Below are 27,653 nucleotides of genomic sequence, written 5' to 3' on the forward strand. Positions count from 1 at the left end.
CGTAACCCAAGTTTTTGGCTTCCACTGAGCACTGTCTTTATCCCTGACAGTTTCAGGCCTAGGTGAGAGGTGTGGCTGTCAAAATGATCCCGTTCTTCCTTTTACACAAACCCTCCCACACCCATAGGCGCTTCCTCCTTCTGCCAAAACAAACTTTATTGCACCAAAAAGAAAAAAAAAAAAAAAAAAAAACATTATGTACAGTCAGATATAAAGACATCTCTTTGACTCCTGTGCATATATTTCCTCAACTCAAGATTAGGACGTAAAAGTCAGGCTAGTACGCCAGACATGCTCTGCCCATGGCAGGACCAAGGAGAGGATTGTCACTTGAAAGTGGGAACACTTAAATGTATGACAGGTTAACACTGGACCAACAGACCAAGGGCATTCTTCCAAGCCCTGTACTAGCTCTGGGAATGGAAGAGGGAAATTGGAAGCAGGGCCCCTTCTTGAGTCTCCTTGTGAAGAGACCCAGCCTTCAGGTATCAAAGCTAAACTTCTGTCCCCCTAGCCCACTTCCTGTCCAGTTCCTTTGCTTCCTGCCCTCCCAAGTAGGACATTCTCCTTTGTGCCCAACCCCCTTCCCAACTTCCCCAGGAAGTCCCATGACCCACAAGGCAGAGGCCTCTCTAGCAGCGGGCAGAGCAGGTACAAGTTATCCTCTCCCTTACACGTGGCTGGATACTGACTGAGGCCCTGTGTCATGTGGATCACCAATACCCCACTGGGAGACCTATCAGTAAGAATCTGGAAAGTACAGGAGAACACATCAAAAAGGGGAAGGATGGGTCCCCTTGATGCCCAGTGTCACAGGGCACCTAAAGCACATTTTTCTGAGCCAACCAGCTAAAGGATCACTGCAGCTAAATAGAGAAGCGACACAGCCAGGCAAACACCCATCAGTCAGTGACAAAGAGCAGTTGGAGGGTGGGGGGGGGAGAGAAGGGGAGGAGTCTTCAGAGTCCCAGCCCCAATCCCCTCTGCCATTGGCTACCCTTGCTCCCCACAACTCCCTGGGCTTTGAAATGAGATGGGGGGCTACAGGCTGAGGTGAAAACACACAAGGACAGCCAAACAAAACACAATAGGACTAGCATCAGCCTCCCCCCTGTACCCCACCCCCAGGAGTAATACCCTCATTGTGACTAGTATTTACGAAAAATCTGTAAGAGACTGTTCTATGTAGTGGCTCTAATCCCATACACACAACAGCTGTCTGCGTTGGGAACTTTTCAAATCGGTGATTGCGGGAACAAACGGCATTTTCAGCTTCTTATGGTGCCTGTGCAGGCTTTACCAAGACCTTGGTTCAGGCCCAGTCAAATTTACCTTCTGTCTTAAATCTAGAATGAGTGAGGGAATGGGGGGCAGAGGAGAAAGGTGCTCAGGTGCTAGGTAAAGCTTACTCATCAGCAGCCTAGACTCCACCACTGTTCCTTCTCTTTGGTCTGTCTAGAACAGTGACTATAAATTAGGAAAAACAAAATTATGCTGGCCTGTGGGAAATAATGGGGGTAAAGAGGCAGGGAGGAAAAGGGCATCGGGAAGCCCTGCTTCAAAACTGACGACAGACAGACAGACAACCACCCAGACTGCTTAAGTGTCACAGACAGCCCCCCACCCCAAGCTCCCTTCCAGATATCCCCATAAATCATTTGGGCACACTCCCTCTAGGAATTGCAATTTCTGTCTCCACCTGTCCCTAAGGAGCTGGCCCTGTGGAGAGGTGTGTTGGTTGTTTTGTTTTTGCCAGAGGCCCTCGCCCTAGGTGCTCCTGCATAGGTACCTTGGCCCCTGATATGGGATGAACACAGCCCCAGATGCTCGAGAGCCAAGGAGGTCAGGTCGGGAACAGCCTCCCCACTTCCACACCCTGGGATCCAAGCTTGCTTGGTTCTTGCCATCTTGCGGGATGATGTCACATTTGGAGGGAGATACACAAGTGCCTCTCCATCCCTGGGGTGGGGGGAAGGGACTTTGCTGGGACTCTCGAGTGGGGGGAGGGGAGAGGGGAGCAGGGTCTAAACCCTCAGGCTCCCGTGCAGGTCTGTCTCTGTCCCAGACGAGCTGCTATCAGAGTCCATTTCGGCGTTCTCATTATGGAGCCTCTCCAGCACTTTCTGACGAATCAGTCCCAGGCGCATCAAGAGGGACTGGTAGTCAAAGTGGCCCCGCTTCTCTCCAAAAGGGTCCTGTGGGGGAAAGGAGACAAGCGGGAAGGAAGATTCAAGTCTGGGTGGCTCACCCTAGACAGAGCAGCTTTAGGCCCACGTGAAACACACGCTCAACTTCTGAGCATGGGGACAGAAGGGGGCATAGCACAGAGTTCCCAACAGCAGACAACAGCATCTTTGTTTAGGAATATTGTGGCACGTTCACCACCCCAGATAGGTCTGGCTTGGGCCAACATTAAAATGTGTTTGCATTCCCCCAAAGCAAGCCACTGTGCAGAAGGGGGACACAGTAACAGCGAGATAGATGGGGAAGAGAAATTCAAGACCAGGACTGTAATCATTAAGTGTGCTGGTGTTTTCAATTAACCTCATACAAACTATATAAGGGGAAAATTATCCTTCATTCCCTATACTCAAAAAGGGTAATTTGCTTTTCTAAGATCACAGGCAGGTCTAGAATGAAGGAGCTCTGACTTCGGATAAGCACCTGCCCTCCTCCCCACGGACCGGTCATCACATTCCTGTCCAGGTTTCTGGGCATCACTCCAGTCCTTGTCACTCGAGATCAAAGATAACCAAACATTACGTGGAAAGGGGTTAACTGTCCTTAAAGTCTCAAAAATAACTATGGGTGGGGTGGAGGGTATAAAGAAAGAAATTTAAAATGCTAAATAAGGATTATGGCAGCAAAGTAGCTTGCCCAGGGTTCAAACAAGTGGAGACCTCTTTCTTTGGCAGTTACCAAAAAGTCCACGGTTTTCGCTCTCACATAATGTCTGCTTCTCCCACCTAAACTCCTTCCACACTTCTGCCCACACGTTACCCTCATGTTCAAGGGCCAGTGGATGTAAGTCAGTCTCTTGTGACTACAGCCCATACTTTTCACATTTGAGGGTTATGTTCCCCCAAAACTGAACTCCACACTTACTCTGGAGCTGTCCGTTTCCCAGATCTTCCTCCTTTCATCACTGGCTCCATTTCCACCCATTCTCTTCCTCCCCAGATGCTGCTCCTCCCTGCGCTTCCCTCGTCATGAGTTGTTTTTCCTTCACAGACTGAATATTAGAAATGCTGCTAGATACCAGCAATGATAATTCCTGATGGGGAACAAGCTATAGCATGCATCACCCTTGATACATTCTCAGAAAAGGTTCAGGAAACAAGTCAGCCTTGAGCTGGCCCTGCCCTATGAGTTTAAATGCGGCACATAGGCGGGAAGTCCTTGAAGGGAGGGTAGGGAAGTTACCATCTCTGAGCAGCACCTGAGGAAACAGAACAGTTACTCCCACGGCTGGTGGTGCTGGGTCGGTGGGAACATAGACCAAAAAGACCTGGAAAGAACCTGAAGAGGCCTTAGCCACTTATCCAAGTCACCACTTTTCTAAGCAAGTAAATGATCCAAGAGACACAGGACTGGCCCTTCAGGACAGGAAGATTCTCAACCAGTCTCTTATATTTGATCCTATTTACAATTCGGTTTAATAAGAACCTCTTCTTTTAAGCAAGCCTAAATTCTGCATTCTTATTGGAAGCAGAAGCACATTTCCCCAGTTGAGGCAGAGAATGAACAACTGGTTACCATCCTTGTATTAGATTCTTTCAACAATAATTGCACACCCAATGTTTCCCTAAGCATTCCTTCTCTTAGCACCCCCCTGACCTAGGGATGGAATTCCAACAGATGACTCTCATAATCCCTAAGTTCTGAGAGGGCTGAATGTTCTTGGTTTGAAAAGACTACTGACCAAGAAGGGAAGGAGTTCCAGGCTAGAAAGCAGGATGATTCAGATTCTACTCTTGAGTACCTACTTTATGCCAGGAACCTAGAACCAACTCCATATGACTTCAGTCTCTCTCTGGGCCTCAGCTACTCAATGCACCAGGTTCCTTTTGGCTCTGAACTCTATGAGAGATGCGGATGTCACCCTTGTGAGGGGGGTTTACATGGTCTGTTGTAAGGCCTCTGGAGTCAGCAGCAGGGGTGCTTTTACCTGCATAGTCTGGCCTTGAAGGTGCAGACGATCTTTGCAGGCCACCTCATAGAAGTCATAATATTCCAGGAAGGACTTCTCCATCACCCCTCTGGAAAACAAGCAGAGAGGCTTCACTTAGGAACAAGAGGGGAAGGCACCACCCCTTCACCATCTAACCTTAATGGCAAATTCAGCAGCTAGAGTTCCCAAGACCAGATTTGGTTTCCTACAAAGATCTTTCATTGGAAAATGGAAAAAGAAACAGCTGACTGCCCATGGTTGATTTCCCTTATACCCTAAGGATTATAAAATGAGAGTGACTGTTAATACTGATCATTTGAACTCCAACTTCAACTCATGACTTGCTCAATCTCATTCGTTTTCCATAGGCCATCCCTAATCCCAAACCTTACTCAAAATTCTCCTAGATACACCTGAAACATTGTAATCAACTATACGTCAATTAAAAAAAAAAGAAAAAAAAACCGTTGCCCCCCCCATTTCCTAGAAAAGTTTGTTTCATTAACTCTTTGCTCATCTAGTTTTTAACACCTAGAAATAAACTTGAACCCTAAGAAAGGGGTTTATTATGAAATACTCTACACCTCATTTGGCTGTATAACAGTTAAGTGTCTTTAGTCAAACAGGGGCTCCCTGAAGGCATGGACTATGTCTTTCCCATCAGGCTTGGCACTCTCCAAGAGCCAAAAAGCTCTCTGAACTTCCTTTTGGGTAACCCCTCGGTCACTTGCTCTTTAAAAGCATGAACCACATCTTTCCTTTTTCTCTATCCTTCTCTGATGCCCAACACTGGACTTTGCCCCAAAGGTTCTCAAATGTACGAACAAGCTAAATATCCAAAAGGAATACCAAGTACCAAGTGGGCTCTCTTTACACATACCGTAGGGGTTCAGGGCAGGGACACTTTCCTTCCATCATGTCACAGACTGCCACTCTGATGGTCTCATGCCGAATACATTCATTGTAATTTTTGCTGTCTCCTGGATGTCTCTCCTATAATGTGACAGACACCACAGTATCCAAGTACAAAATTTAGGTAAAAAGAAAAGCCAATGGGAAGAGATTTTAGGATTAGTATGGGGTACGTGACCCAAGCAAATGAACTAAGAGGATACCTTTCCCACTATATGACAGATCCATGAAGAGCAACTAAGTCCTTGAGACCACTCACCCCGCCCCCCCCCCCACCACACATACCAGTACCCATCCTCTGTTATGGGTCATTTGACCTATAAGCAGCAAACCACATCCATCAGATTTCCCTAAGCCTGAAATGAAAGGCCTTGCAGGAAGGATTAAGTGGGAAATAATCATGTATGAGAATAATGGTGGGACAAAAAGGTATAAATGATGCTAGGAGTCTTAGCCTGAAAAACCTATAGATATCGGGATGCTTCCTGGTTAACTCCTCTACACATCTGTGGATTCCACCATCATTGAATTCAACTATTGTCTATCAGAAGTAGAACCTGAAGTTTTCAAAAGAAAAAACTCCGAACCTGGTCTGGAGAGCTGATAGGAACATGTGGGCGTGAACAGACGGGAGCATGGCGTTCCACCCTTTAACTCTTCCCTTGTTCCCCCCTCCCACCACCAACTCTAGTCAATCAGAGCCTTGGCTCTGATCAAAACATGTAATGAACAGGAAATACACACATGCCTTCAGCCTACCACCACGGTTCCCAATGTGCACCACAGTGAAATCACAAGGGCACTGTGGGATACCGTAAACTTTTTGAGGAAAACCACAGTATTCAACACCTGTGAAACTCCATGCAAACTACTACCTTGAGATAGGTAGTTCAGTTTTAATGCTGAACTGTATTACATTCCTTTTGATGACATTGTTTTCACGAAGCTGGATTTTCAGTCACTACTTTAATAAATAGCAAGTAGCATATGAAAACAGGAGGGAACAGAAATGAGGGTGGTGGCTCTGATCTGATTCCAAGATTTTAAAAGTTGTGTGGCACTGAACAGGTGTACACATCCTATTATTAAGTCAGTGTAGCCATCTGAGAAGGAAGTAAGTTGTTTGCACCTAACTACTTAACAAATGGAACAGTGTGGCATTTCTTTCTGCCTGGGGAACTGTGAAAAAAACTACCAAGACAAGGGGGTTCTGTGAACCAAGAATGTTTGGTAGTTTTAAGAATAAAAGTCCCATCTCTTGAATTTCCAAACAAGAAGTAAAAATCAGCTCCTTGGTTAGCCAATGAGGTTCGTTTCCATTTCCACCTACTCCTGAAATCACGTTCACTATTTGTTTGAAAGGATGGCTTAGGGAATAATTTTTGTTCATTCTTAAAGGGTATTTCCCTTTGTTTAAGACTACAGAAGAATCACCAATGTTAGTGTTATCTCAAATAGTTTCGAAATGAATTAAGCCGTTTTAATCATTTAAACTGAATTATTATATCTTTTGATAATATCACTGGAACTCTTTTCCTGTGCTCATGAGTAATCTGAAAGGGGCTTTGAAACAATGGAAGACTTTGGGCTCCTGGGACTACATCCTGATCTGTGTGTCCTTGTGAAAGTTAACTAACCTCTCCGAGTCACCATTACCTCAGCTGAAAATGGGGATAACATTTATCTTGCAGAGTTAGTATGAGGATTAAATGAGAAGTTACATATAAAAGCTTGGCAGTGGCTGGCATATAGTACACCCTTGGAAAATATGAGTTTTCTCCACCTTCTATTTGGCAGCACTGACTAAAATATTCTTGCCCTAGCCAATGACTGTTACTGTGGCTCTGCAGGTACCAGTACTTCATAACTCCAGAAGAAACTCTGGCTCAGCAGCAGTCACTAGGGAGCACTTTAAAGGGATACTGGGGAATGGAGGCATACAGAAGAACACACTGGCTCCAAGAGCCCCCAAAACAGACGCAGAATCAATTTCCAAATGACTCCACTGACTTCCACATGGTAGATTAATCCAAGTCAAATGGAAATAACTTGACAATGTTATTGTAATTTAATAAGGAAAAAAATTCATTATTAAGGCACACACATGCCAGCTCCTTTTTTCTCCCACAGTGACGAGTTTAATAAACGAGGCTGAGCCAGGTCAAAAACAAAACAAAAACCCTCAAGCAGATCTTTCAGATCTCTTAAAACCCAATATTCTACACCCCAAAGCTGGGCCCACCTGGCCTTACCTGCTCAAAGCCAGGTTCATTGTGATAGGGGTTCTCAGTCATCAGGGACTGGATGGAGATGAGCACGGAAGAGATGCTCTGGGCTGGGCTCCAGGCAGGGCCAGTCCACGTACTGCAAAACACAGCAGAGGGAAGGGAAGAGGGTGAGGCAGAGAGAGACGGGAAAGGCCATACAGAAAGACCAGTGTACGAGTACCCCGGGGCCTGGCAGCACCATCATAAGTGACTCACTTTCTCTTTCACTATTAATACTCTGGAATTTCCCAGCCTCCATCTCACCCTCATTCACCAGAAATCACTCAACTGCCTAATCCTCTTATCAAGTGTCACAAAAGAGGGCAAAGCAAGCAAAGTAACTTTGAAGGGATTTTCTTTGGGCTAGGAGAGAAACAGTAGCCAGGGAAGTTTCCCTCCATCAAAATGAAAGAAATAAGGTAAGAAAACAGCTCCAAAGGCAGTCTAAATGTTAACCTCTACGGATCTTAAAGAGCTTATTTATTTATGGGTGGTGATGGAGTCAGAGAGGAGAGAGAAGTTGAGCACAGAGGCAGAGAAGGGACTGAAGCTCCCTGGTTAGAGGCCATGTGGTGGGGTTGATGATCGGGGATCCAGCTCTCTATCAAACCCCCAAAGAGTGTCAAATGCTCTGAAAACTACAGAACTCTGCCAAAGGACAGCAAGGGAATAAGGGGCACTTCTAGAGTGCGGAGGGTTTGAAATAATACATGAACAACATCTTCAACAACAGAGAAACACCAAAGTTGCTCCTCTCTCTCATATGCCTGATGGAATTTTGGGAGAAGGAGGGAAGCTTGGACATTAAGGACATTTATTTTTAACTCAATTAATTGAAGAGATGGCACCTGAGCTGGAAGCTGAACACAACGTGAACCAGGACTGGCTTGTTCAAGTGAACTCGCCACTTCCCTTTCCCTGCTGGCCTTGAGGGAAGGGCAGAGTAAGTGATGGGGAACAGTAACCTCCTCAGAGCTCGCCCTTCAGTGCCTCTCAACCTCTCCTCTCAGCTTCGGTCCCCCAGGAACCCTAGACCTTGTGCTCTCCCAAGCGTCTAGTATTCGGGGATTGAAGTCAACAGGGTAAACTCATTCAATTTCTTTTGTAAGTCAGCCCAATATTTTTTTCTAGGTAGGGAGGAAAGGAATGCAGCTGTTAAAGTGAATAGTCAACTAAGTACGCATGGGAATTTTCTACTCTGATTCTTGACGGCAAATTTTCAGAGTAGCTTCTCCTTTTCCACCCAATACTTCTGCCACTTTTACCCCACCATCCTACTTCCCCTGTTTCTACCGTGAGCTGATGTTTGCTCGAAATAGTTTTATATTGGCCTAATGAAGGAAAACCTAATACAAAAACACTTTCAAGAACAACTTTCATACAGAAACAACAACTAAGTTTCCTAACCACTGTGGTTTATATATACCACTATCCTTCTAGCACAGACAATCCTATACCCTAACGAGATAAAGGACTTCTTTAAGGACAACCTCCTTCAAAGGACTATCTCACTGCCGCCATCACAGAACATATTCTTGGATCTGAGAGAATTGGGCAGAGGGAGAAGTTTGTTTCAGCTGCCTTTTCCCTACACAAACCTAAAAATGTATTGGATTGGACAGGAAGAAAGAAAACAGTATCACCAGTCTGGGCAACTTTCTTAACTTCAACTTTTACTTGTTCTCTGCCCCAGGGAGATTCAGACCACACTAAAAAGACCAATCCAGAGTATGCTAGAAGATATTTCCATTCTGAATTTTTAACCCCCGAAGGAGATTAAAAGGGAATGGATGAGAACTACATGAAGCAAAATCTTGGTAGCACCCAGAAACAAAAATGTACTTGAAACATCTGTGTTTCATATCTGATGTGACTTCCAACCTCAGACATTTTTCATCCAGTTGCTAAAATATAATCATCATCATCACCACCACTGCCTCCAAAGCCACTTACGAGAGACTCAGAAATAAGACATTCACAGCCTTGAATGGCACAGGATCTGCAGCCTTTCTCAACCTGCTCAGGAGAGAATTAAGCCCTGATGCCCTAAGGGAGTGGTTCTCCAACAGTTTGCACCAGAATCACCTGGAGAGCCTGTAAGACACAGACTGCTGGCCCTACCCCCAGAGTTCTTGATATAATAAGTCTAGGGTGGGGGCCCAGACTCTACATGGCTCTAAATTCCCAGATGCTACTGCTGCTCGTGGTGAACCACTTCACTAAGGCATCCATTGTACGTCATGAATTAACTTCTTTTTCTGCATCTAGAATGACAGTAATCAAGTACCATCCGGGGGAGAATTGAGGAAACAGTCACTCCAATCATTTTCTGTGTCCTGTGATTCAGATGAGAAACCTGGTTGATGAAGGCTGGCCTAGAGTAATATTTGCTAACAACCAACTTGGCCACTTAGAAGTCTCCTCTTACCCTAGAATACTCAAGCAGACTTTCCCATTGCGGTAGAAGTTGGGGTTAAACCTCACTGTGTTATTGCCCGTTGTCATCAGTTTGACCCGAGGTGGGTGGATGGGATAGTCGGGCGGACACCGAAACACGAACAGGAAGAAACCCCCTTCATAAGGAGTGTCAAATGGGCCTGTGATCAATGCATGAATCTGCAAAATAAAACCCCATCTCAAAATTGTGAGGTGATGTCCCATCCCAAACCCTCCTGACTTCCACTTGCTACCCACGCCAGAAGCAGGACCTTCATCTGAATCGATATTCCATATCCTCACCATGAAAAATGAATAGCCTGTGCTCACTCACACTAATATATTTGGAATTTTAAGAAACCCCATTACAGTGTAGTGGCATCTTACTCAGGGGTTACATTCTAAAGTTAGAGCCCAAGGTGAAAATTGAATCTAGCCAAAATCACCCTTGAGTGTCCCTTAAAACTCCCTTAAAGCATGTTTTTTGTTCGGACTTCCCTGATCAGTATTTTATATAACAAATGGATAGAACACCAACGTGCAAAACATAATATACATCTGTAAAATATTGCCCTAGCATGTTTAATTTTAAGAAATCAATACATATTTTTACTGAGTACGTATGTTTGGATTTGCCTAGGTTAAACATGCGTACGATGCAACTCCACCCTCCATTTATGTGGCACAAAGGGGAGGAGATGAATGGAAAAGAAGAAAGGGATTGGAGGCCACAGCACCAGTGCCAATCCCAGGGCAGAGCTGAGGGTTGTGATGGAGGCCTACGGTGTCTGTCTCCTCCGCAGAGGATCAAACCTACTGTGGAGGATGTGGCTCAGGCAGCATCCAGCTGTGTGAAAGATACAAAGAAAAATGGGGAAACTCAGGGTCCACTCGGAGCCATAGACTATCCCCCGAACTTTCCCCAACACTGTAGGTTAATAATAATATAAAAATATCAGCAGCACTTGAAACAAAACGCTAAATTCTCTTTCTCCAGCTGTGATTTATTGAACAAGATTTCCCTTCTTGAAGGGAAGAAAACCTAACTGACTCAGTTATATTTCTTCATCTACAAAGGCTCCTAGGCACTTAAGTCTGCTCAGAATTTAAACAGCAAGAGGAAAAAGGACCTGCAATCCAATGTCTCTGTCTATAGTCCCCACCTTGCCCTGGTAGCATCCTATGTTATCTTTTAGCCTTCAGTCACTTGGAATAGCAAGCTCAAATGGTATCAACATGACATCAATTCTGGGACCCCAGGGACTAGCATATTAACACTAATACTTGACTAAGAACAAGATGTCCCAGGAAAAACATTTCCAACCACATAAAAAGAAAAAAATCAATTTAAAGGGAAACCTATTCAAAACAAAACAGACACACAAATAATACCAAATCTGAATTTTTACTATAAGAAATTTGACACTACAAGGAGTTTTCATTTAAACAACCCTAGATTTAGGTAATCTGATTTCTTCCCGATATCAGTTGAAGTAAAAATTCACTTCTCAGGGTAGAGCAATCAGTGACAGAGAAGTCTAGGTATCTATGCTAGAGGAATTTAAGCTTTCTCTGTGTCTGTGTGTGGACAAGAGAGGAACGGTCTTTGGGGTGGAAAGGATATTCAAAAGCAATCAGTAAGGACAGGAGCCTAAACAAGGCCCTGTAACTACAAACACTGTTCACTCAAGCTTGTCCCATCCCCAACCTTCTTGGCATCTGACTTACAGCACCACACTTAAAGGTCAAGAGTGGCAGGATGGGGGAAGAGTTGGCTAGTACAATAGGGTGACCATATAATTTATCATCCAAACTGGAGCATTTCTGAGAGGTAAAGAGTGCTCTATTAATAATTAAGCTTGGACAACAGGCATAAACTGGGATTTTCCAAGCCAACCAGGACCTTTTGGCACCCCAAAACAGATACCTGTTCAAGGCTCCGCTCCACCTCACTGTGTGACCTTGGGCAAGCCACTTACTCTCTTGGGGTTTTGATTTATTCATCTATGTAATCAGAGATGTGAGCTGGATAATCTCTTTTAGGCTCTTTCAACTTTATGGGCCCAATTTCCCAATAACCCCCAAACCCCACCAAGGTACATACCTTAGTCATGTCAACAGTATCAGGTACAACGAACATTCCTGGAGGAGGCTCCTTATAAATGGACATGATATCCCTGTATAACACCAAGAGGAAGTGGGGGAGGGAGTGAGGGAGAGGAGAAAAAAGGGGAATCCCTTGAGCAGGACAGTTGTTATCACCTCAGTGAGGCCAGGGTTCGAGAAAGTGGTGCTTGGTACCACAAATGTTTGCACCGTCTTGTTGGCTGAGAAATCTCAGCTGAGTATTTGTCAGGCAAGCAGAGAGCAAATTATTATCAAAGGGGCATTGTTTCCTCAGGGGGAGGGAAGGGAGAGGGGGAAAAAAAAATATCAGAGATCCCAATGGTATCCGATGTCACCCTGGAAAAGCCACATCCCATTTACTCTCACTTCCTCCCACATGGCACTTCATTCACTCCCCACCTCCGAGATTCCCAGGTACTACGGCTGAATGTTAAATGAAGATTTCTCGGTAACTGGGAAGGCATAATCAACTCCACTAAAAAATTAATTCCATAAACCAAACAGTGGACCGTTGTTAGCATGGGGATTATATGAAGCAAGTGAGCTAGCAGGGAGCAATAATGGCCTTCTTGCCCAGGAGGCTAATAGTGTATGGACCTCTTCAGGTTGGGATGGGGGACCCTCTGAAATTGCTGAGAATCTCACAGGTGGAGGACGACATGAAGTCATTACTACAGAAGATGAGACGACTTCTAGGTCACAGCTCATAAACTAGAATGGATCAGTTGTGAGCAAGGGCCTATAGGTGGGAAATCTAGGGACTTGCTACAGTAGAGGGACATAAAAAAGTGCAAACAAGCGACAGAGTGGAGGAAAAGAAGTATTGGCAGAACTCAGAGGTGTATTAGGATTGGAAGACTGAAATGGCTGAAGGAGTACAAGAGTTGAGGAGTGCTGAGTTTCTTAAGTTAAAGGTGGCAACCTTGATGGAGTTGGCAAACTGTGTCAGGCACTGGGCCAGGTACTTTACACACAGTATGCTGTTTAATTTTTAGTACAACCTTGAAAGTAAGTAGAAACATCTGAAAGAACTTGGAATGTGGGGAATGTGATTACCTAGATGAAGATGACTGTGATGGGGGCATGGGGAGAGAGAGTCTGGCTATCAGCAAACAGGTTTCAGGATTAACAGCAGCTAAAAAGCATTCCCTTTTCCTATGTGATAGGTACTATGCTAAGCAATTTCACAAAAACATTATCTACTAAATGATATGATCTGAGATCAGTCACCCAAGAAATAAGCACAGAAGGGACTTGGGCCTTTGTTCCTATATTTCAATTGGGTACACTTGCTTCAGAAAGTAAATCACATGATTCAGAGAAAAGAATACAGAAAAGAAAGTCTTGAGTGGGATATTACAAGCCAATGTGAGACTGGGTGGGGGGGCGGCGGGGGGATGGAAGCTTGAGTTCCTGGAACAGGTGTGAGAGTAGAGAGCTTTGGGGTTCTGGAAAAGTGGTTCAAGAGAAGGCTGCGGGCATGCGAGAGAAGCGACCTAGACTTGGGGAGGGGACTCTGTGGAGGGGGTTGAGGAGGTCGGGAATAAAGCCAGGATGGCCTGACGTCTCAGGCCGGGCAAAGCAAGCTGTGTGTGTGTCTTACAAACGGGGCTCGGGAGGAGACGACGCAGGGGACCGCTGAGGGTGGGGCCTTCGGGCTGCATCTAACAAGGCTGGGGTGGAGAAGGGGGGAGAGGGGCGGTGCGGAGGGCGGGAGGGGGTGTTACTGAAGCGCCGAAGGGTCGGGTTTCGGGCGGGAGGTCGGGAGGTGTGGGGGAGGGTGTCCGGACTGGAGACCGAGGGCTCAAGGGAGGTTACCGAGGGGCGGGGTCGGACCTGGATACGCGAGGAGGGGCTTGGTGCGTGTGGGGCTGGGGGCGGGGGGAAAGGGGACTTGGATCCCGACGCTCCGGGCTGGCAAGACGTGGGCTTTGGAGCTGGGCCGCCGCGAGGGCAGCGGGGGTGGTAGTGGGACAGGGTGGGGGCGGCGGGGAAGGTCGAGCCCCGGAGCTCGGGGCTGGGGGAGGAAAAACCCCGGCTCACCGCTTGATCCGGAGTAGACACTGCGGCGCGGTTCGCTCGCCGTCCCAGTCGGAGCTGAGTGTGGGGTCCCAGTGGCTAAGCAGCGCGGCCCCGTGGGCAGCGGCCGAGGGCGGGAGCCCGGGCAGCGGAGCCAGGCCGCTCCCTGGCCCCCCGGCCCCGCCCGCTGCCGCCGCCGCCGCCCACACATCCGGCAGGAAAGGCGGCCCGAACCCGCCGCCGCCGCTAACGCCAACAACACCGGCGACGCCGCTCGCCCCGGGGCCCGCCGCCCCGGCGCCTGCCGTCGCCGCCTCCTCCGTCGGACTCTCCGCCATCGCTCCTTCGCTTCCGGGACTGCTCGGCAGCACGTCCGCCGACCAGAGCGGCCGCTGCTCCCTCCCGCTCCCCGAACCACCGAGAGCCGGGCCAGAGTGTCCCCACCCTCCGCTTCCCCGGCCTGGGCGGCGTTGGCTCCGCCCACCCCCGCCCCGACCAGCGAGAGGCGCTCTGCAAGAGCGTCCACCCACAGTCCTCCAGGGCGGGCGGGGGTCGGAGCTCGCCGGCCAAGCGAGGGTACTGGGCCTGCGCGGGTCCCGCGCTTTGCGGGAGGAAGTTCTGAGGCGGGTCCGGACTCCTAGGTGCAGTTGAGGACCCAATTCCAAGGAATATTTTAGTTTCAAGCGTTGGAAGGGGAGGAGAGGAGGACCATTGACCACATCTAGGAAAGCGACCCTCAGACGTGCCCAAGGGGTAGGACTGGGGATCCAGCTTCCTTGTGGGGAGGTGCTGAGTAGAGGAGTTGACTCGCTTAGGGCCCTTCCTGTCCGAAAGTCTCTGTGATTTATCCTTCCTGCACCCTCACCCACGGAGGGCAGGCTGCCATTGCCCCCTGCCTGCAACAGGACCAAGAGGAAGGAAGGAAGGAATCAGGAACTACGAGTGAAAAACTACCTCGTTTTAGAGTTTATTCGATATATATTTATGAAGGACCTGCTAAATGCCAGGCACTTTTGCTAGGCGTTGCCATAGGGATAATAAAACAAACCTACAGAAGCTTGGTAAAAAGAAGAAAATCAGGCCTCCTGACTCCAAGCTCAACATTTCTTTCCACAAGTCCTTGAATATTCAGGAATCAAGGGTCTGTGAGTTTAAATCCTGGGAGGATTCCTCAGGACTTTACTGAGATTAAGCTGAAAAAATACAAGCCATCAAAAAAACAAAAACAAGCCATCAAAAAAAAAAACCTTTCCTTTTTCTCCCTATCAAGAGTACAGGATCATAATTTAACACTCCCAGCAAGACCTCGGGCAGCCCTCAGTAACCAAACATACTGATATTTCTGAAGCAAAGCATATGAATATTCATATTAATTTGGGTACACTTATGAATATTCATACTAAATCAGCCAAATAGCCTCACTTTATTTTTTATTTTTAAACTTTTTATTTCTTTAATGTATCTATTTATTTATTTTTATTTTTGGCTGCATTGGGTCTTCGCTGCTGCTCGCGGGCTTTGTCTAGTCGCAGCGAGCGGGAGACACTCTTCGTTGCGGTGCGCGGGCTTCTCATTGCGTTGGCTTCTCTTGTTGCCGAGTGCAGGCTCTAGGCGCATGGGCTTCAGTAGTTGTGGCACAAGGGCTCAGTAGTTGTGGCACGTGGGCTCTAGAGCGCAGGCTCAGTAGTTGTGGCTCACGGGCTTAGTTGCTCCGCAGCATGTGGGAACTTCCTGGAACAGGGCTCGAACCCGTGTGCCCTGCATTGGCAGGCGGATTCCCAACCACTGCGCCACCAGGGAAGCCCCTAGCCTCACTTTAGATTACGTTTTGCAGCCAAATTTGTTTTTTAAAAAAGAAGTTCTGTTTTCACAGCTTTGTGAATTTTCCAACCAGGGACTGTGGAGTTGAGTGATAATAGCCAGCATTTATTGAGAGCTAAAATACTGGTTTTTTAGTTAACATTTATTGAGTGCCTAATAGGTGCCAAGCGCTTTTTTTTTTTTTAAACACAAATGGGTTTTTTTTTAATAATTTTTTTTTTTTAATTTTTGGCTACGTTGGGTCTTCGTTGCTGCCCGCGGGCTTTCTCTAGTTGCGGCGGGCGGGGGCTACTCTTCGTTACGGTGCGCGGGCTTCTCATTGTGGTGGCTTTTCTTGTTGCAGAGTACGGGCTCTAGGCGCACGGCCTTCAGTAGTTGTGGCACACAGGCTCAGTAGTTGTGGCGCATGGGCTTAGTTGCTCCGCGGCATGTGGATCTTCCCGGACCAGGGCTTGAACCCGTGTCCCCTGCATTGGCAGGCGGGTTCTTTTTTTATTATTATTTTTTTAATTTTATCTTATTTTAAAAATTATTTTTGGCTGTGCTGGGTCTTCGTTGCTGTGCACAGGCTTTCTCTAGTTGCGGCCAGCAGGGGCCACTCTTTATTGCGGTGCGCGGGCTTCTCATTACGGTGACTTCTCTTGTTGCGGAGCAAGGGCTCTAGACGTGCGGGCTTCAGCAGTTGCAGCACACAGGCTCAGTAGTTGCAGCACACGGGCCCTAGAGCGCGTGGGCGTCAGTAGTTGTGGTGCAAGGGCCTAGCTGGTCCGCGGCATGTGGAATCCTCCCGGACTGGGACTCGAACCCGTGTCCCCTGCCCTGGCAGGCAGATTTCCAACCACTGTGCCACCAGAGAAGTCCCTGGCAGGTGGATTCTTAACCACTACGCCACCAGGCAAGTCCCGTGCCAAGTGCTTTGTATGTCTTATTTATTCCTTTCAACAAACCTATGAAGTAAGTACTATTAGTCCATTCTGATAGATGGAAAAAGAGAGGTTTACAGAGGTTCAGTCGTTTACATGGGTCACAGTGAGAGCAAGCCAAATCTGTCTCCAGAAGAAACGTTCTGACCACTATGTGATACTGTCACAGCTTGGAACTCTCTCCCACACTTATCACATTGTACCTTGTACTAATTACGGTCCTTTGGTACCTGTTGCTTCCACCCCCTACTCCCCCCTGCTCCCTGTTCTTCGGACTCTAGATCGTGTATTATCTATGAATCCAGCATGGGGCCTGTCACAGCTTAGGTACTTAACATGAAGCAAAATGAATTGATACAATATTTTATACAGATTTCATGTTTTATTGGTATAGCATTTTACCACTCTATAATAAAGATGCCTAAATATCTCTGAAAGGATATGCAAGAAACTGGTAACAGCGGTTGCCTCTTGATTGCAGACAAGATGGGGCAAAGGGCATATATATAGACATACATACACACACACAAACACACTTGTACCTTTTAAGTGTTGTGCTGTACATCTATTGCCTATTCAAACTATTTTTTAAGGATTCCAGAATTTTTCTTGGGTATTATTTACTTAGTAAGATGGTCAAAAGTCAACCCGTTGGGTAACCTCACACAAAGAAAAACACTACTCCATAACTTCTCCATGGCTACAGACTGCAGAGGCCCATAGGGGGCCCATGGGGTGAGAGGACTCCTCAATGGGTCCCTTACTTATTATTGGACCATTGTTTTCAGGTACAAGGTCCATTAGAGATGGGACAATGAACAGAAAAACACTTACCTCAGATCCAGAAAAAAGAGGTTCAACCTTTGATATGTACCACTCTGCAAATATCCTCTTTGAGCCTATTTCTGCATCCATAGAATGGTGATAATTACTACCTCTCAGGGTTTCTCTGAGGATTAAGTGTGGCATTTTTAGAAGTGTTTTGCAAAGTGGTAAGCACTGTCCAAATAATTGGCACCTCACTTGCCCATGTGCCTTCTCTCCTCTGGGCCTGTGCTCATATTTTCTCTACCTGGAATACGCTTTCCCTTTATTAGGGAAAATCCTAGTTATTTAAACTCTCTAAGCTTCTATTCGTCATCAGTAATATTGATAAAATAATAGTAGCTATAAAGAAGAGATAATGTGATGATGAATGTGCACAATACCTGGCCAAAGTAAGTGTTCGATAATAATAATTATTATTATTATCTTAAATTTAATTTATTTATTTTTGGCTGCATTGGGTGGCTTCTCTTGTTGCAGAGCATGGGCTCTGGGTGTGTGGGCTCAGTAGTTGTGGCGCGTGGGCTTATTTGCTCCACAGCATGTGGGATCTTCCCGGACCAGGGCTCGAAGCTGTGTCCCCTGCATTGGCGGGTGGATTCTTAACCACTGTGCCACCAGGGAAGTCCTGTGTTCAATAATTATTAACTCTTTAAAAAAAAATTATTTATTTTATTTTTGGTTGCATTGGGTCTTTGTTGCTGTGCACGGTCTTTCTCTAGTTGTGTTGAGTGGGAGCTACTCTTTGTTGTGGTGCTCAGGCTTCTCATTGCGATGGCTCCTCTTGTTGCGGAGCATGGGCTCTAGGCGTGCAGGCCTCAGTAGTTGTGGGACACGGGCTCATTAGTTGTGGCGCATGGGCTTAGTTGCTCCGAGGCATGTGGGATCCTCCCGGACCAGGGATCGAATCTGTGTTCCCTGCGTTGGCAGGCGGATTCTTAACCACTGCACCACCAGGGAAGTCCCAATAATTATTAACTCTTATTATTCTTACCTTCAAGCCTGGCTTTCTCTGCCAAGCCTTAACACCCCCAGGCATATTATTAATATTATTAGTCATTTTTAATTACTCCATCCTCTGAAGTAATTCATACCTTTATTATAGCACATACTGCTTTTTATTTTAGTGGTTTGGTTACTCATCTGTCTAGCTACTACATATGATGTCCTCTAGGGCAGTAAGCATGGAGCACCTATCTTGTATCTCCAGGACCTGACATTCAGTGAGTATTGCAGAAATGGTAAACACAATGGAAGTGAAGACATGGTAGCCAGTTGCCCTTCCCCTAGCCACGGATCTTTAAGATTTCACCTCCTCTTCCTCAGAAATGCCTATTTTCTTTCCAAAGGGCTGGCCAAGCTTGTACAAAGAATCTTCAACTCAAGGTCTAAAGGGCTGCAGCTGCTTGAAGGACCAGCTCACCAACTCCCAAGGGAACTCCAGAAAGCCTCTAAACTAGGAAGAGGAAGGACCAGGGAGAGGCTAGCAGAACTTTTGTGAATTGGCATTGCTTAGTCCAGTGCTCACTGGCTTTTTCAAGGCAACACCTGGCTGCTTTTCCCTGGCAGCTTGGCCAGAGGGCAAGAGTGTGCCTCCTGGAGCCACTCCCCTGGCCTCTGGGGATGGATGACACAACCAAGCTGTCTTCCGACAGGAAACTGGATCCAAGCCTCTCTCTCCTCCCCAGCACACTGGACTGCATTGAGCCATCTCTTAGTGCAGCACAGTTTGGTAGCACCTTGCTCATGGCAACCTGGCAAGCACTCTCCCCCAGGACACAGACCAGCAAGTATCCTGGAGTTCAGGTCACTGCTGTGCTTCAACCCTCTAAATAGATACATCATGAAGATCCTTCTCCCCTTCCCCAAGGTCCTGTGTCCCACTGCTCTCTGGAGCAGTCCTTCCCCTCCAGGGCCTAGCCTTTTGTCTTGGGCTCAGTGCCAGGAATAGATGAAGAGTTCCCACCCAGGTCACAAATTGGGGGCTAAAAGGAAAAATCAGAACTTAGACTGGGTGTTTTGAGGCTTCTGATTATAAGTAATAATAGCTATATTAAAAATTTTAATAATACATGTATTATGTATATACACATATCTGAATACATCTTTATATTACATATATCATTAATACTGTACATGTATATTTAAAAATACTGTACATGTATACATTACATATATTATCATTATTTGCATACATTTACCTGTATTATCTTACTTTGTTGTCACAATCACTATGAATTGTTCTCATCCCCATTTTAGAGATGGGGAAATCAAGGCTCAAGGGAGATAATTAACTTCATAGTTAGGAAATGGCAGGGCTGAGGTTTGCACTCCCCTCTAACTCCCAAGTCCATGTTCTTTGCCACCATGCTGAAGGCAGTGGTTACTCAGTGTTTTTTTGGTCATTACCCCTCTCCCAAGAACAATGCACCTCTGTATGCACTCACAAATATTTTGCGGTAAGCAAAATGGTACCATCCATGGGCCAAAGAGCTTAGATAAAGAATCTCAATGGTAATGGACTAATTGCCTGGTTGGGGGTGGGAGCACATTCTCTCTCTCTTTTTTTTCCTAACATTTATTTATTTATTTATTTATTTGGCTGCTCCCAGTTGCGGCACTTGGGATCTTTTAGTTGCGGCATGCAGGATCTAGTTCCCTGACCAGGGATGGAACCTGGGCCCCCTGCATTGGGAACTCTAGAGTTCCATGGGCCCACCAACCACGTTCCCAACCCCACTGATTTGGATTTGAAAGCCCAGCAATTCCGAAGCTGGTTGGAACCCATGATGAAGGGAAATTCTTACCAGCCCCTTGGGAAAAAATAGATTCCTGGAGTTTCACAGGAAGGAAAAGGTAACCATCTTCCCTGGGGGCTGTTCCTTGATTACCACCAAAGGGTAGTGACCTGGCAAGGATGCCAGCCTGACATCCCAAAAGGTTACTGCATTCCATTTGCATAACAGCATTACCGGTTAATCCATTGCTCCCTTGGTGATACCTCAGCTGCCACTTCAACCTCAGTCTGATTCCTTCTCTTTGGCCCTAAGATTCCTGGGCTCTGCTTCAGGTTCTATCACTGGGTTGCTGTGGACAATCTTGAGAGTTACTTAAGGTGAACAGACTAAGAGGACAAGTAGCAGATTACAGTAGACCAATAGTTCTCAACTGGGAGTGATTTTGCCCCAGAACTAGGAGACATTTGTCAATATCTTACATTTGGCAATTGGTTGTCACAACTGGGGGAGGGGAGGTTGCCACTGGCATCTAGTGGGTAGAGACTAGGGATGTTGCTAAACATTATCAGACAATGATTTATCTGGCCGGGAATGTGCCAAGGGTGAGCGATCCTGTGGAAGAAGACCATGATTGTTTAATGTTAGGTGGTCTCAGATTGAAATCGTTGGCCTGCTGTATGACCTTGAGCATGTCACTGAATCTTGGATGAGTCAGCACAGTGATTAGAACACAGGTTCTGGAGTTTGAATCCCAGCTTTACTAACCAGCCGTATGACCTTCACAGGATTCCTCACCTCTCTGAATCTCCCTCATTTTCCTTACCTATAGAACGACTTATTTCATAGGGAGGTTGAAGTTATTCATTGAAAATGCTTACCACCATGCCTGACATACAAGTGCTCAAATGTTAGCTCATGTTATTACAACCAACACTAGCCTCCTTGCTTTTCCTCTTCTATAGCACATAGCTTCTGTACCCACGTACTCAATAATGTATGGCATTGTTCAGTATTGTTTCCACTCTTGATTTTTCAGCATTCCCCAAGACTCCTAGGAGGATGCTTAACACCTAAATACCTGCATGACTATCTTTATTTATTTATTTATTTTTGGCTGCTGTGGGTCTTCATTGCTGCGCGCGGGCTTTCTCTAGTTGCGGCGAGTGGGGGCTACTCTGTTGTAGTGCGCAGGCTCCCCACTGTGGTGACTTCTCTTGTTGCGGAATATGGGCTCTAGGCATGCGGGCTTCAGTAGTTGCAGCACGCGGGCTCAGTAGTTGTTGCTCGCGGGCTGTAGAGCGCAGGCTCAGTAGTTGTGGCGCACGGGCTTAGCGGCTCCGTGGCATGTGGAATCTTCCCGGACCAGGGCTTGCACCGGTGTCCCCTGCATTGGCAGGCGGATTCTTAACCACTACACCAACAGGGAAGTTCCATAACTGTCTTTAAATTGCATTAAATTGAATCCATTCTTATTGACTCACATTTTTTGGTGTTTTAACCTTCTCTACTAGCTGCCCTTCAGCTGGAAGGTGTTAACAATTATTAGGAATTTTTTTTTGGTTTCACTAGTTCAGAGTTTTGCAATAAGTTGAAGTATCGGGTTTTCAAAAAATGGGTCCCATGTTTGAGATACACCATGCCTACTAGCACCCCTGAGTTCATTCTGTGGATAAATATCACTTAGCTTTCTCTTACCTGGGTTATCAGTCCCACTTCAGGCCAAGTGGGGGGCACCTGCTGGGCATAGACTGAGACCACAGGATGATACTGTGAGGAGCTCTCTAAGCAATTCATTAGTTGGTTCACCACCCCGCACCCCCCCAAACACCCTATTCATCCCTAGCAAAGCTAAGATTGTAAATTCTCCAAGAACACAGACCATGTCCCTCATCTGCTTTATTCAAGAACATTTAGGCACTCTAAGAAAGGAAATGAAACTTACAGGTGGAGCTAAATGCAGGCAGATGGAGGCCCACCTCCAACTCTAATGTGCTACACAACTTCTTTGCGACGAAGTTTCCCTATCTGTGCCACCTTAATTGTGTGGCCAAAATGAAAAGAGATGGCACAGCACAGCAGGTAAAGGTTTAGGCTGGCCCGAGTGGGGGGAAATCTCCAATTCTGCCACTTTCCAGCTGTGTGATGATGGACAAGTTATTTTGCTTCTCTAAGGCTCAGTTCCCTCATTTGCAGAACAGGTATAATAACTGCACTTACAATTCATAGCGTTGCTGAGATAACAAATGCAAAACACTTGGTAAAGAGCTTGGTGCAAATTAAGCCCCTCAAAAATGTTACATATTATTACAGTAAATTTGAAGGGAAAAAAGCACCAATTATCATTAGACAAATCCGTATTCCCTCCTGTGGGAGATGTTATTACAGTCACGGCAGTGCTACTTCTCAGCCCTGAGGAGTTCCTAATCACCAATGGCTGACCCAATCCCACTTCCTTGTCCCACCTTTCTATGAAGGCCCTCCCCAAGGGCAAAGGAAAGAGGCACAGGCATATGAGTTTAGAGAAACATTGTGTTTAATGGTAAAGCTTAGCACACTCTAGCACCGGGCATGGCCTGGAGTCGAAGCAGCAGGGGTGGACAGGTGACCTCCATGAAGCCTCACATGGCAAAGAGGATGAGGAAGGCGACCATCAAACAGAAGAGTCCCATAGCCTCAGACAGGGCAAAGCCCAGAATGGCATAGGAGAAGAGCTGCTGCTTCAGAGACGGGTTCCTGCCGGGGACAGAGACAGGGAAAGGAAGGGGTGAGGGTATGGGTCATGGGTGGTGGTGGAGGACTCAAGTAGGTTAGGTGAATGGTGAGTGCTGAAACTGGGAGAGAGCATAGCTTGCATATATCCTGGGGATTGGACAGGCAAGCAGAGTACCAACATGGTAAGTTTAAGTGAGCCAGATTGGAAACTTATATTTAAATTCTGAGAAAACAGGAGGTAGATGAAATCAACACAAAGCTAGAAGGATCTCTTGCTGAGGCTTCCTCCAAATAAGATGGAATTTACAGTAGAAGATGCTCTAGGCCACCCCACAACTTACCTGGCATAGCCAATGATCAAACTGCCAAACACTGTTCCAATGCCGGCCCCTGAACCAGCCACACCAACTGTGGCAGCCCCAGCACCAATAAACTTGGCCGCTGTGTCAATGTCCCGGGAGACAACACTGGTCTGGAACTCCCGCCTGGCCACCTGGAGTGGGACACTGCTGTAGGAAGGCTAGAAGGAGGGGGAGAGAGAGTGAAGTAGAGAAGGAAAGAGAGGAAGAAGGGAGATAGTGAGGCTCAAGGACAGGTGGCTGACTCCACCCCTCACCCCACCCACCTGAGCTCGGAAATTGTTGGCAAGCTCTTAGCAAGTACAGAACGCTCAGACTGCAGAGCGTGCTTGGAATTAGTCTTAGGGTCCGTTTCCAGACAGGACTAGGGAAATTTCGTGGGCTTCATGAAAACCCAATTTCACTTTTGCAAGTTTCTCACCTACAATGCTCACCTTGGGGTACTTAGAACTATTAAAGCACCACAGATTCTCTGACTCTCCTCCCACTTTGGCCTAAAGGCAACTGAACAAACTTAAAGGAACTTAGTCTGGGGAAATTCTTAAGAGGGCCCAATCTCCTTTACCTGTTCAGATGGGATCTCTGGCCTACTCAGGAAGGAGGCAGACACAGGCCTACTCAGACCCCTGGTACAAGAGCGGATCTATAAAATCAGAAAGACACATTTCTCCAAATCAGGCAAGAAATCAAAACAAAACAAAAAATCCCCCTAACTGCTGAGCTTCAGTCAAAAAATGACTACAAATATTATAAATAAAACAAGTCCAAGGTATTTCAAGGTCAATTAATGTATTACTGTTGCTACCAGATATGCTCACACCAGAGACAGCTGTCCTGAGACCCTGGTGTAGTCAGCAGTGGCAACCCTTCCATTTAAAACTGGGTAACAAAGTTCACTTCTATGAGCACAGCCCTTAATCAATATCCCAGAATGGAAAAAAAAAAAAACAAAAAAAACCCCACACTAATCAAACCAAGTACAGGAAGGGTTTGTACCCAGACCACCAAAGGAATCAGAGGGGAAAATCTTATTTTGCTAAAACTGTAGTCACTGTTACACACCCTGAATGCAGTGAGCCAGTAAGCCTGGTGAGGCTCCTGAAACAGTCACCTAAGCAGAGACTCCTGTAACAAGGCTTTCTTGAACTATTTCAAGAAATATAACGTAGCAGTTGTGAAACTTGGTCGAACATTAGAATCACCTGGGGAGTTCTAAAAAAAAATACAGATGCATGGATTCCACTCCCATAGGGTGCAGCCTGGGCATCAGGATTTTTAAAAGCTCCCCAGATGATTCCAGTGTACAGCCAAGGTTGAAAATCACTGTTTCAATGGGCTAACTATGGCCAAGTCAGACTGGGGGTAAAGGTCAGATCCAGACTCTGACCACATTCCAAAGCCAAGATAGCTTGGTTTACAGGCCCAAATAATCAGGGGTTAACTGCATCCATCCTACTGCTTCGCTAAAGGGGCAACATCATCAGAATGCCAAGCTCCTCTCAGTTCATTCATTAAACACTGATGATTCCCAACACCTGGCGCTACAGAGCACCCGGGAGCCGCAGCTTACCAGAGCAGGAGGAATGAGTAGTGCCCCGGTGGTCTGCATTTTTTCGGTCTGCAGAGGAAAAAAAAAAAAAAATCCACTGACAGCCTGGTTGTTTGTTTACAGTCGCGACCTTCGGTCGTCCCCTTCACCCCGCCCGTCCTCCCTGGACCACGCTCTTCCTCGAACCATGCCGCAGCTGAGGAGACCATTAGAGGTCAGAGGGACAGCGCAAATTCCCTCTCCACCACTTTCAGCGCGACAGGTCTGCAAAGGAAAGTCACGGAGATCGGAAGTAAAGGAAGGAGGCCCGAGCCCCAGCAGGGAAATGATACCCAAAGAGGATGATCTGCCGGGAAGACTGGGGAGGCAGAAACTAGGCAGGTGCCGTTCAGGATCCTGCCCATTTCACACAGCAGTCCACGGCCCGCCTCAGCCGGGACAGTAAATTGCTCATTACCGTTGGTAACTAACATGAAGGTTGTTAAGGTTACAGACGGCCATTGCCTTTCCCGGCCCTAGGGACAAATGCCCCACCATACAACCCAGCCACATCCCTGCCGATTGCAGGCTTTCGGCCCCAGGTCACCTGCACTCCCACTGCCCTGCTGCCCCTGCTCGGAACACAGCGCTCGCCCGGCTCAAGGTGACTGACTCACCTCCGGGCTTTAGCTCTAGGACTCAGGGCTCAGCTCCCCGGCCCACGTGTCCGGGGGTCCCCCCACTCTCATTGGCCGCAATCCCCCCGCGCCCTCATTGGTTAACATCCTCGAGTCCTCCTTTCTTATTGGTCTTCCGCAGCTTCTTCCTCTCTCTCCACAGGAGCTTCGTGGCAGTTCCCGCCTCCGTGCGGGTAAAGGCGGGGTTTTCCTCCGAGATCTGGCTTCCGATTGGCCGATCCCTGAAGTGCTCGATCACAGAGTCGGCTGGACTCAGAGGTTCTATAACATCCCGCACAAAATGGCGGCCAAGGTGGAAAGCAGCAGAAAAAAGCGTGGGAGAGATGACCGGTCGCCTTACGCAGACAGACACATGACTTTGGGCCTTAGCCTTCATTCGAGCGCTCGGGCCCTGAGGCGCGTTGAATGTTGGGATTTGTAGTCGGGTCAGAGGCCCAAAGGGCGGCTGAGATCCCGCGAGACGTTTCTCCCCGGGCTGGGAGAGCCAATGCCTTTGCAGCAACTCCCGCCCTAGTGTTTTATGGGAGGCTTGCTTCCGCGAAGAAGCGTAAAGGTTACCTGCTTCCATGTAAGTTCGCTAGTGGGCGAGCGCAACTTTGTGTGCCTCTGCCAGTGTAGAGCAGTCATGAACTAGCAACCAGTAGTTTGTTTACTTGTTTTTTTAAAGTATTTTTGTATTGTAAAAACAACATTCCAAGGATAAAACATTTAACACCCTGATAGAGAAACAAGCAAAGGATGGGAAACAGGCAGAAGAAATATAAATTGAAGGGAAGAATCTTAAACTAAACTATAAAAAGAAATAGAAGTTTAAACCCAACTTTTCTCACTAAATCAAAAAGCAGAGTTCTTTTTACTAATGTGAGCCAGGCACTTCTGTACTGCTGGTGAGAAGTATGAATTAGAACTTTTCTTGAAAGTGATTTGGTAATGTTTGTTGAAAGGTTTTGAATGGTCCATCCTCTTTGACTCAGAAATTCCCGAGGAATTGAGAGCCTTTAAACTCTATCCTTTTTGACCCAGGAATATCACTCATAGAAATCGGTCTTGAAGAAAAAAATCAGAAATGCAAAGATTCTCTTCAAAGGATGTACATTGCAGAATTTGTTGAAATTGGAAGCAAGTAAATGGTAAACGGTTAAATAAATTGTGATATTTTCATTTGATGAAATAAGCAGATATTGTAAATTTCCTTCCTTCCCCCCTTCTTTCTTTCTTTTTTTTTCAGCTTAAGTAATAAAAATTTATTAAGAATTCCTGGGATGGTGGTTGTGGCTTCCCAACCTCAAGAGAGGAACAACCAACACTAGGAAATCACTGAGAAATCACACAGTCCCAACACCCCTGGCCAACATAGGGAGGAAAGTCATTCCCCTGAAAATGGCTCAGTTCTCATTATTCCAAGAAGTGCTGGGAGGACAGATGCTGAGGGGACCATCACATGTTGCTGGGGGCAGGGTGGGCGTGTGCTGGACCCTGAACTGGCTCCTCAAAAAGCAGGGGAGAAACAGATCCACTTCTTCTCTGGGGGCCGAGTTCTGGGTCACCAGGCTCATTTCTTACCCTTGATGAGGTTGTCACTTCCCTGGGTGTAGGGAAGTGACCTACACTTCATGCTGTAGGTTCAGCACAAGGTTGTCAGCAGTGAGATAGATATGATTCTGTGATGTGGCGATTGTCTTGGAGATGTTCTGTGCTGCCCAGATCTTGTGCAGTTTTGATGTAGCCTGGGTTCTTGCTCAGTGCTTCTCCGAGGTGAGCACGGTGGGTTCAACAAGACGAAGTCTCAATCCCTGACCCCACCCTTACTACCCACCTCACCCCAGCCATCCTCTGGGCTCTCAGATCCAAGGTTGCATTAAGGTGGCTCGTGCTTAGCCCTACTTAGGTCCCTACCTGTGAACCCTCCCTGCGGGCAGCTGCCAGGAACAGGAGGCAGCATCAGAAATTGAGGCAAGGCCAGTAAAACCATGCTTCTGGTTTTATGTTTTATACTGAGAAAATTTTCATGATGTAAGACAAATTTTGAAGATTTAAATGCAGAGCTGTATAGCATTGTGAAAAAAATGGAAAAAAGATTAAAAAGAAAATAAATCAATATTAATAGTTAATTCAGT

The 27,653-nt window shown here is 46.7% G+C and overlaps 2 protein-coding genes and 1 long non-coding RNA gene across 4 annotated transcripts; 1 reads left to right on the forward strand and 2 right to left on the reverse strand.

Annotated features, from left to right (window-relative positions):
- Window positions 1-138: 138 nt before the first annotated feature.
- UBE2Z (ubiquitin conjugating enzyme E2 Z) lies at window positions 139-14,357 on the reverse strand. The gene is made up of 7 exons (XM_082373215.1): window positions 13,957-14,357; window positions 11,891-11,963; window positions 9,779-9,966; window positions 7,336-7,447; window positions 5,052-5,164; window positions 4,169-4,259; window positions 139-2,195 (listed from the first exon to the last, which is right to left on the reverse strand). The coding sequence occupies exons 1-7, from the start codon at window positions 14,268-14,270 to the stop codon at window positions 2,025-2,027; spliced, it is 1,062 nt and encodes a 353-aa protein (XP_082229341.1). The 5' UTR covers window positions 14,271-14,357; the 3' UTR covers window positions 139-2,024.
- A 194-nt stretch (window positions 14,358-14,551) lies between these two features.
- On the forward strand, window positions 14,552-22,907 carry LOC309618856. The gene is made up of 2 exons (XR_014238650.1): window positions 14,552-14,685; window positions 18,851-22,907. It is a non-coding gene; the product is annotated as an uncharacterized lncRNA (long non-coding RNA).
- On the reverse strand, window positions 22,755-25,667 carry ATP5MC1 (ATP synthase membrane subunit c locus 1). 2 transcript variants are annotated; one of them, XM_082373240.1, is made up of 5 exons: window positions 25,516-25,667; window positions 24,881-24,928; window positions 23,876-23,953; window positions 23,293-23,471; window positions 22,755-22,972 (listed from the first exon to the last, which is right to left on the reverse strand). In XM_082373240.1, the coding sequence occupies exons 2-5, from the start codon at window positions 24,917-24,919 to the stop codon at window positions 22,858-22,860; spliced, it is 411 nt and encodes a 136-aa protein (XP_082229366.1). In that variant the 5' UTR covers window positions 24,920-24,928; window positions 25,516-25,667; the 3' UTR covers window positions 22,755-22,857. The 2 variants fall into 2 exon arrangements, with proteins under 2 accessions (XP_082229366.1, XP_082229365.1); XM_082373239.1 differs by having other exon boundaries at window positions 25,446-25,594.
- Between the last annotated feature and the right edge of the window lie 1,986 nt (window positions 25,668-27,653).

This window comes from Balaenoptera borealis, assembly GCF_965194805.1.
Source record: "Balaenoptera borealis genome assembly, chromosome: 20".
Taxonomy (NCBI): Eukaryota; Metazoa; Chordata; class Mammalia; order Artiodactyla; family Balaenopteridae; genus Balaenoptera; species Balaenoptera borealis.

Bases quoted from the DNA above. Each gene is read 5' to 3' on its own strand.
- ATP5MC1 (XM_082373240.1), bottom strand. From the start codon at position 24,919: ATGCAGACCACCGGGGCACTACTCATTCCTCCTGCTCTG. The intron at 23,954-24,880 runs GTAAGCTGCGGC...CTGATTTTATAG, and splicing joins TACTCATTCCTCCTGCTCTG to ATCCGCTCTTGTACCAGGGG. The intron at 23,472-23,875 runs GTAAAGGAGATT...CCCTCCTTCTAG, and splicing joins CAGAGATCCCATCTGAACAG to CCTTCCTACAGCAGTGTCCC.
- UBE2Z (XM_082373215.1), bottom strand. From the start codon at position 14,270: ATGGCGGAGAGTCCGACGGAGGAGGCGGCGACGGCAGGCGCCGGGGCG. The intron at 5,165-7,335 runs GTAAGGCCAGGT...GTCACATTATAG, and splicing joins ATGAACCTGGCTTTGAGCAG to GAGAGACATCCAGGAGACAG. The intron at 2,196-4,168 runs GTAAAAGCACCC...TTTCCCCCACAG, and splicing joins TTCAAGGCCAGACTATGCAG to GACCCTTTTGGAGAGAAGCG.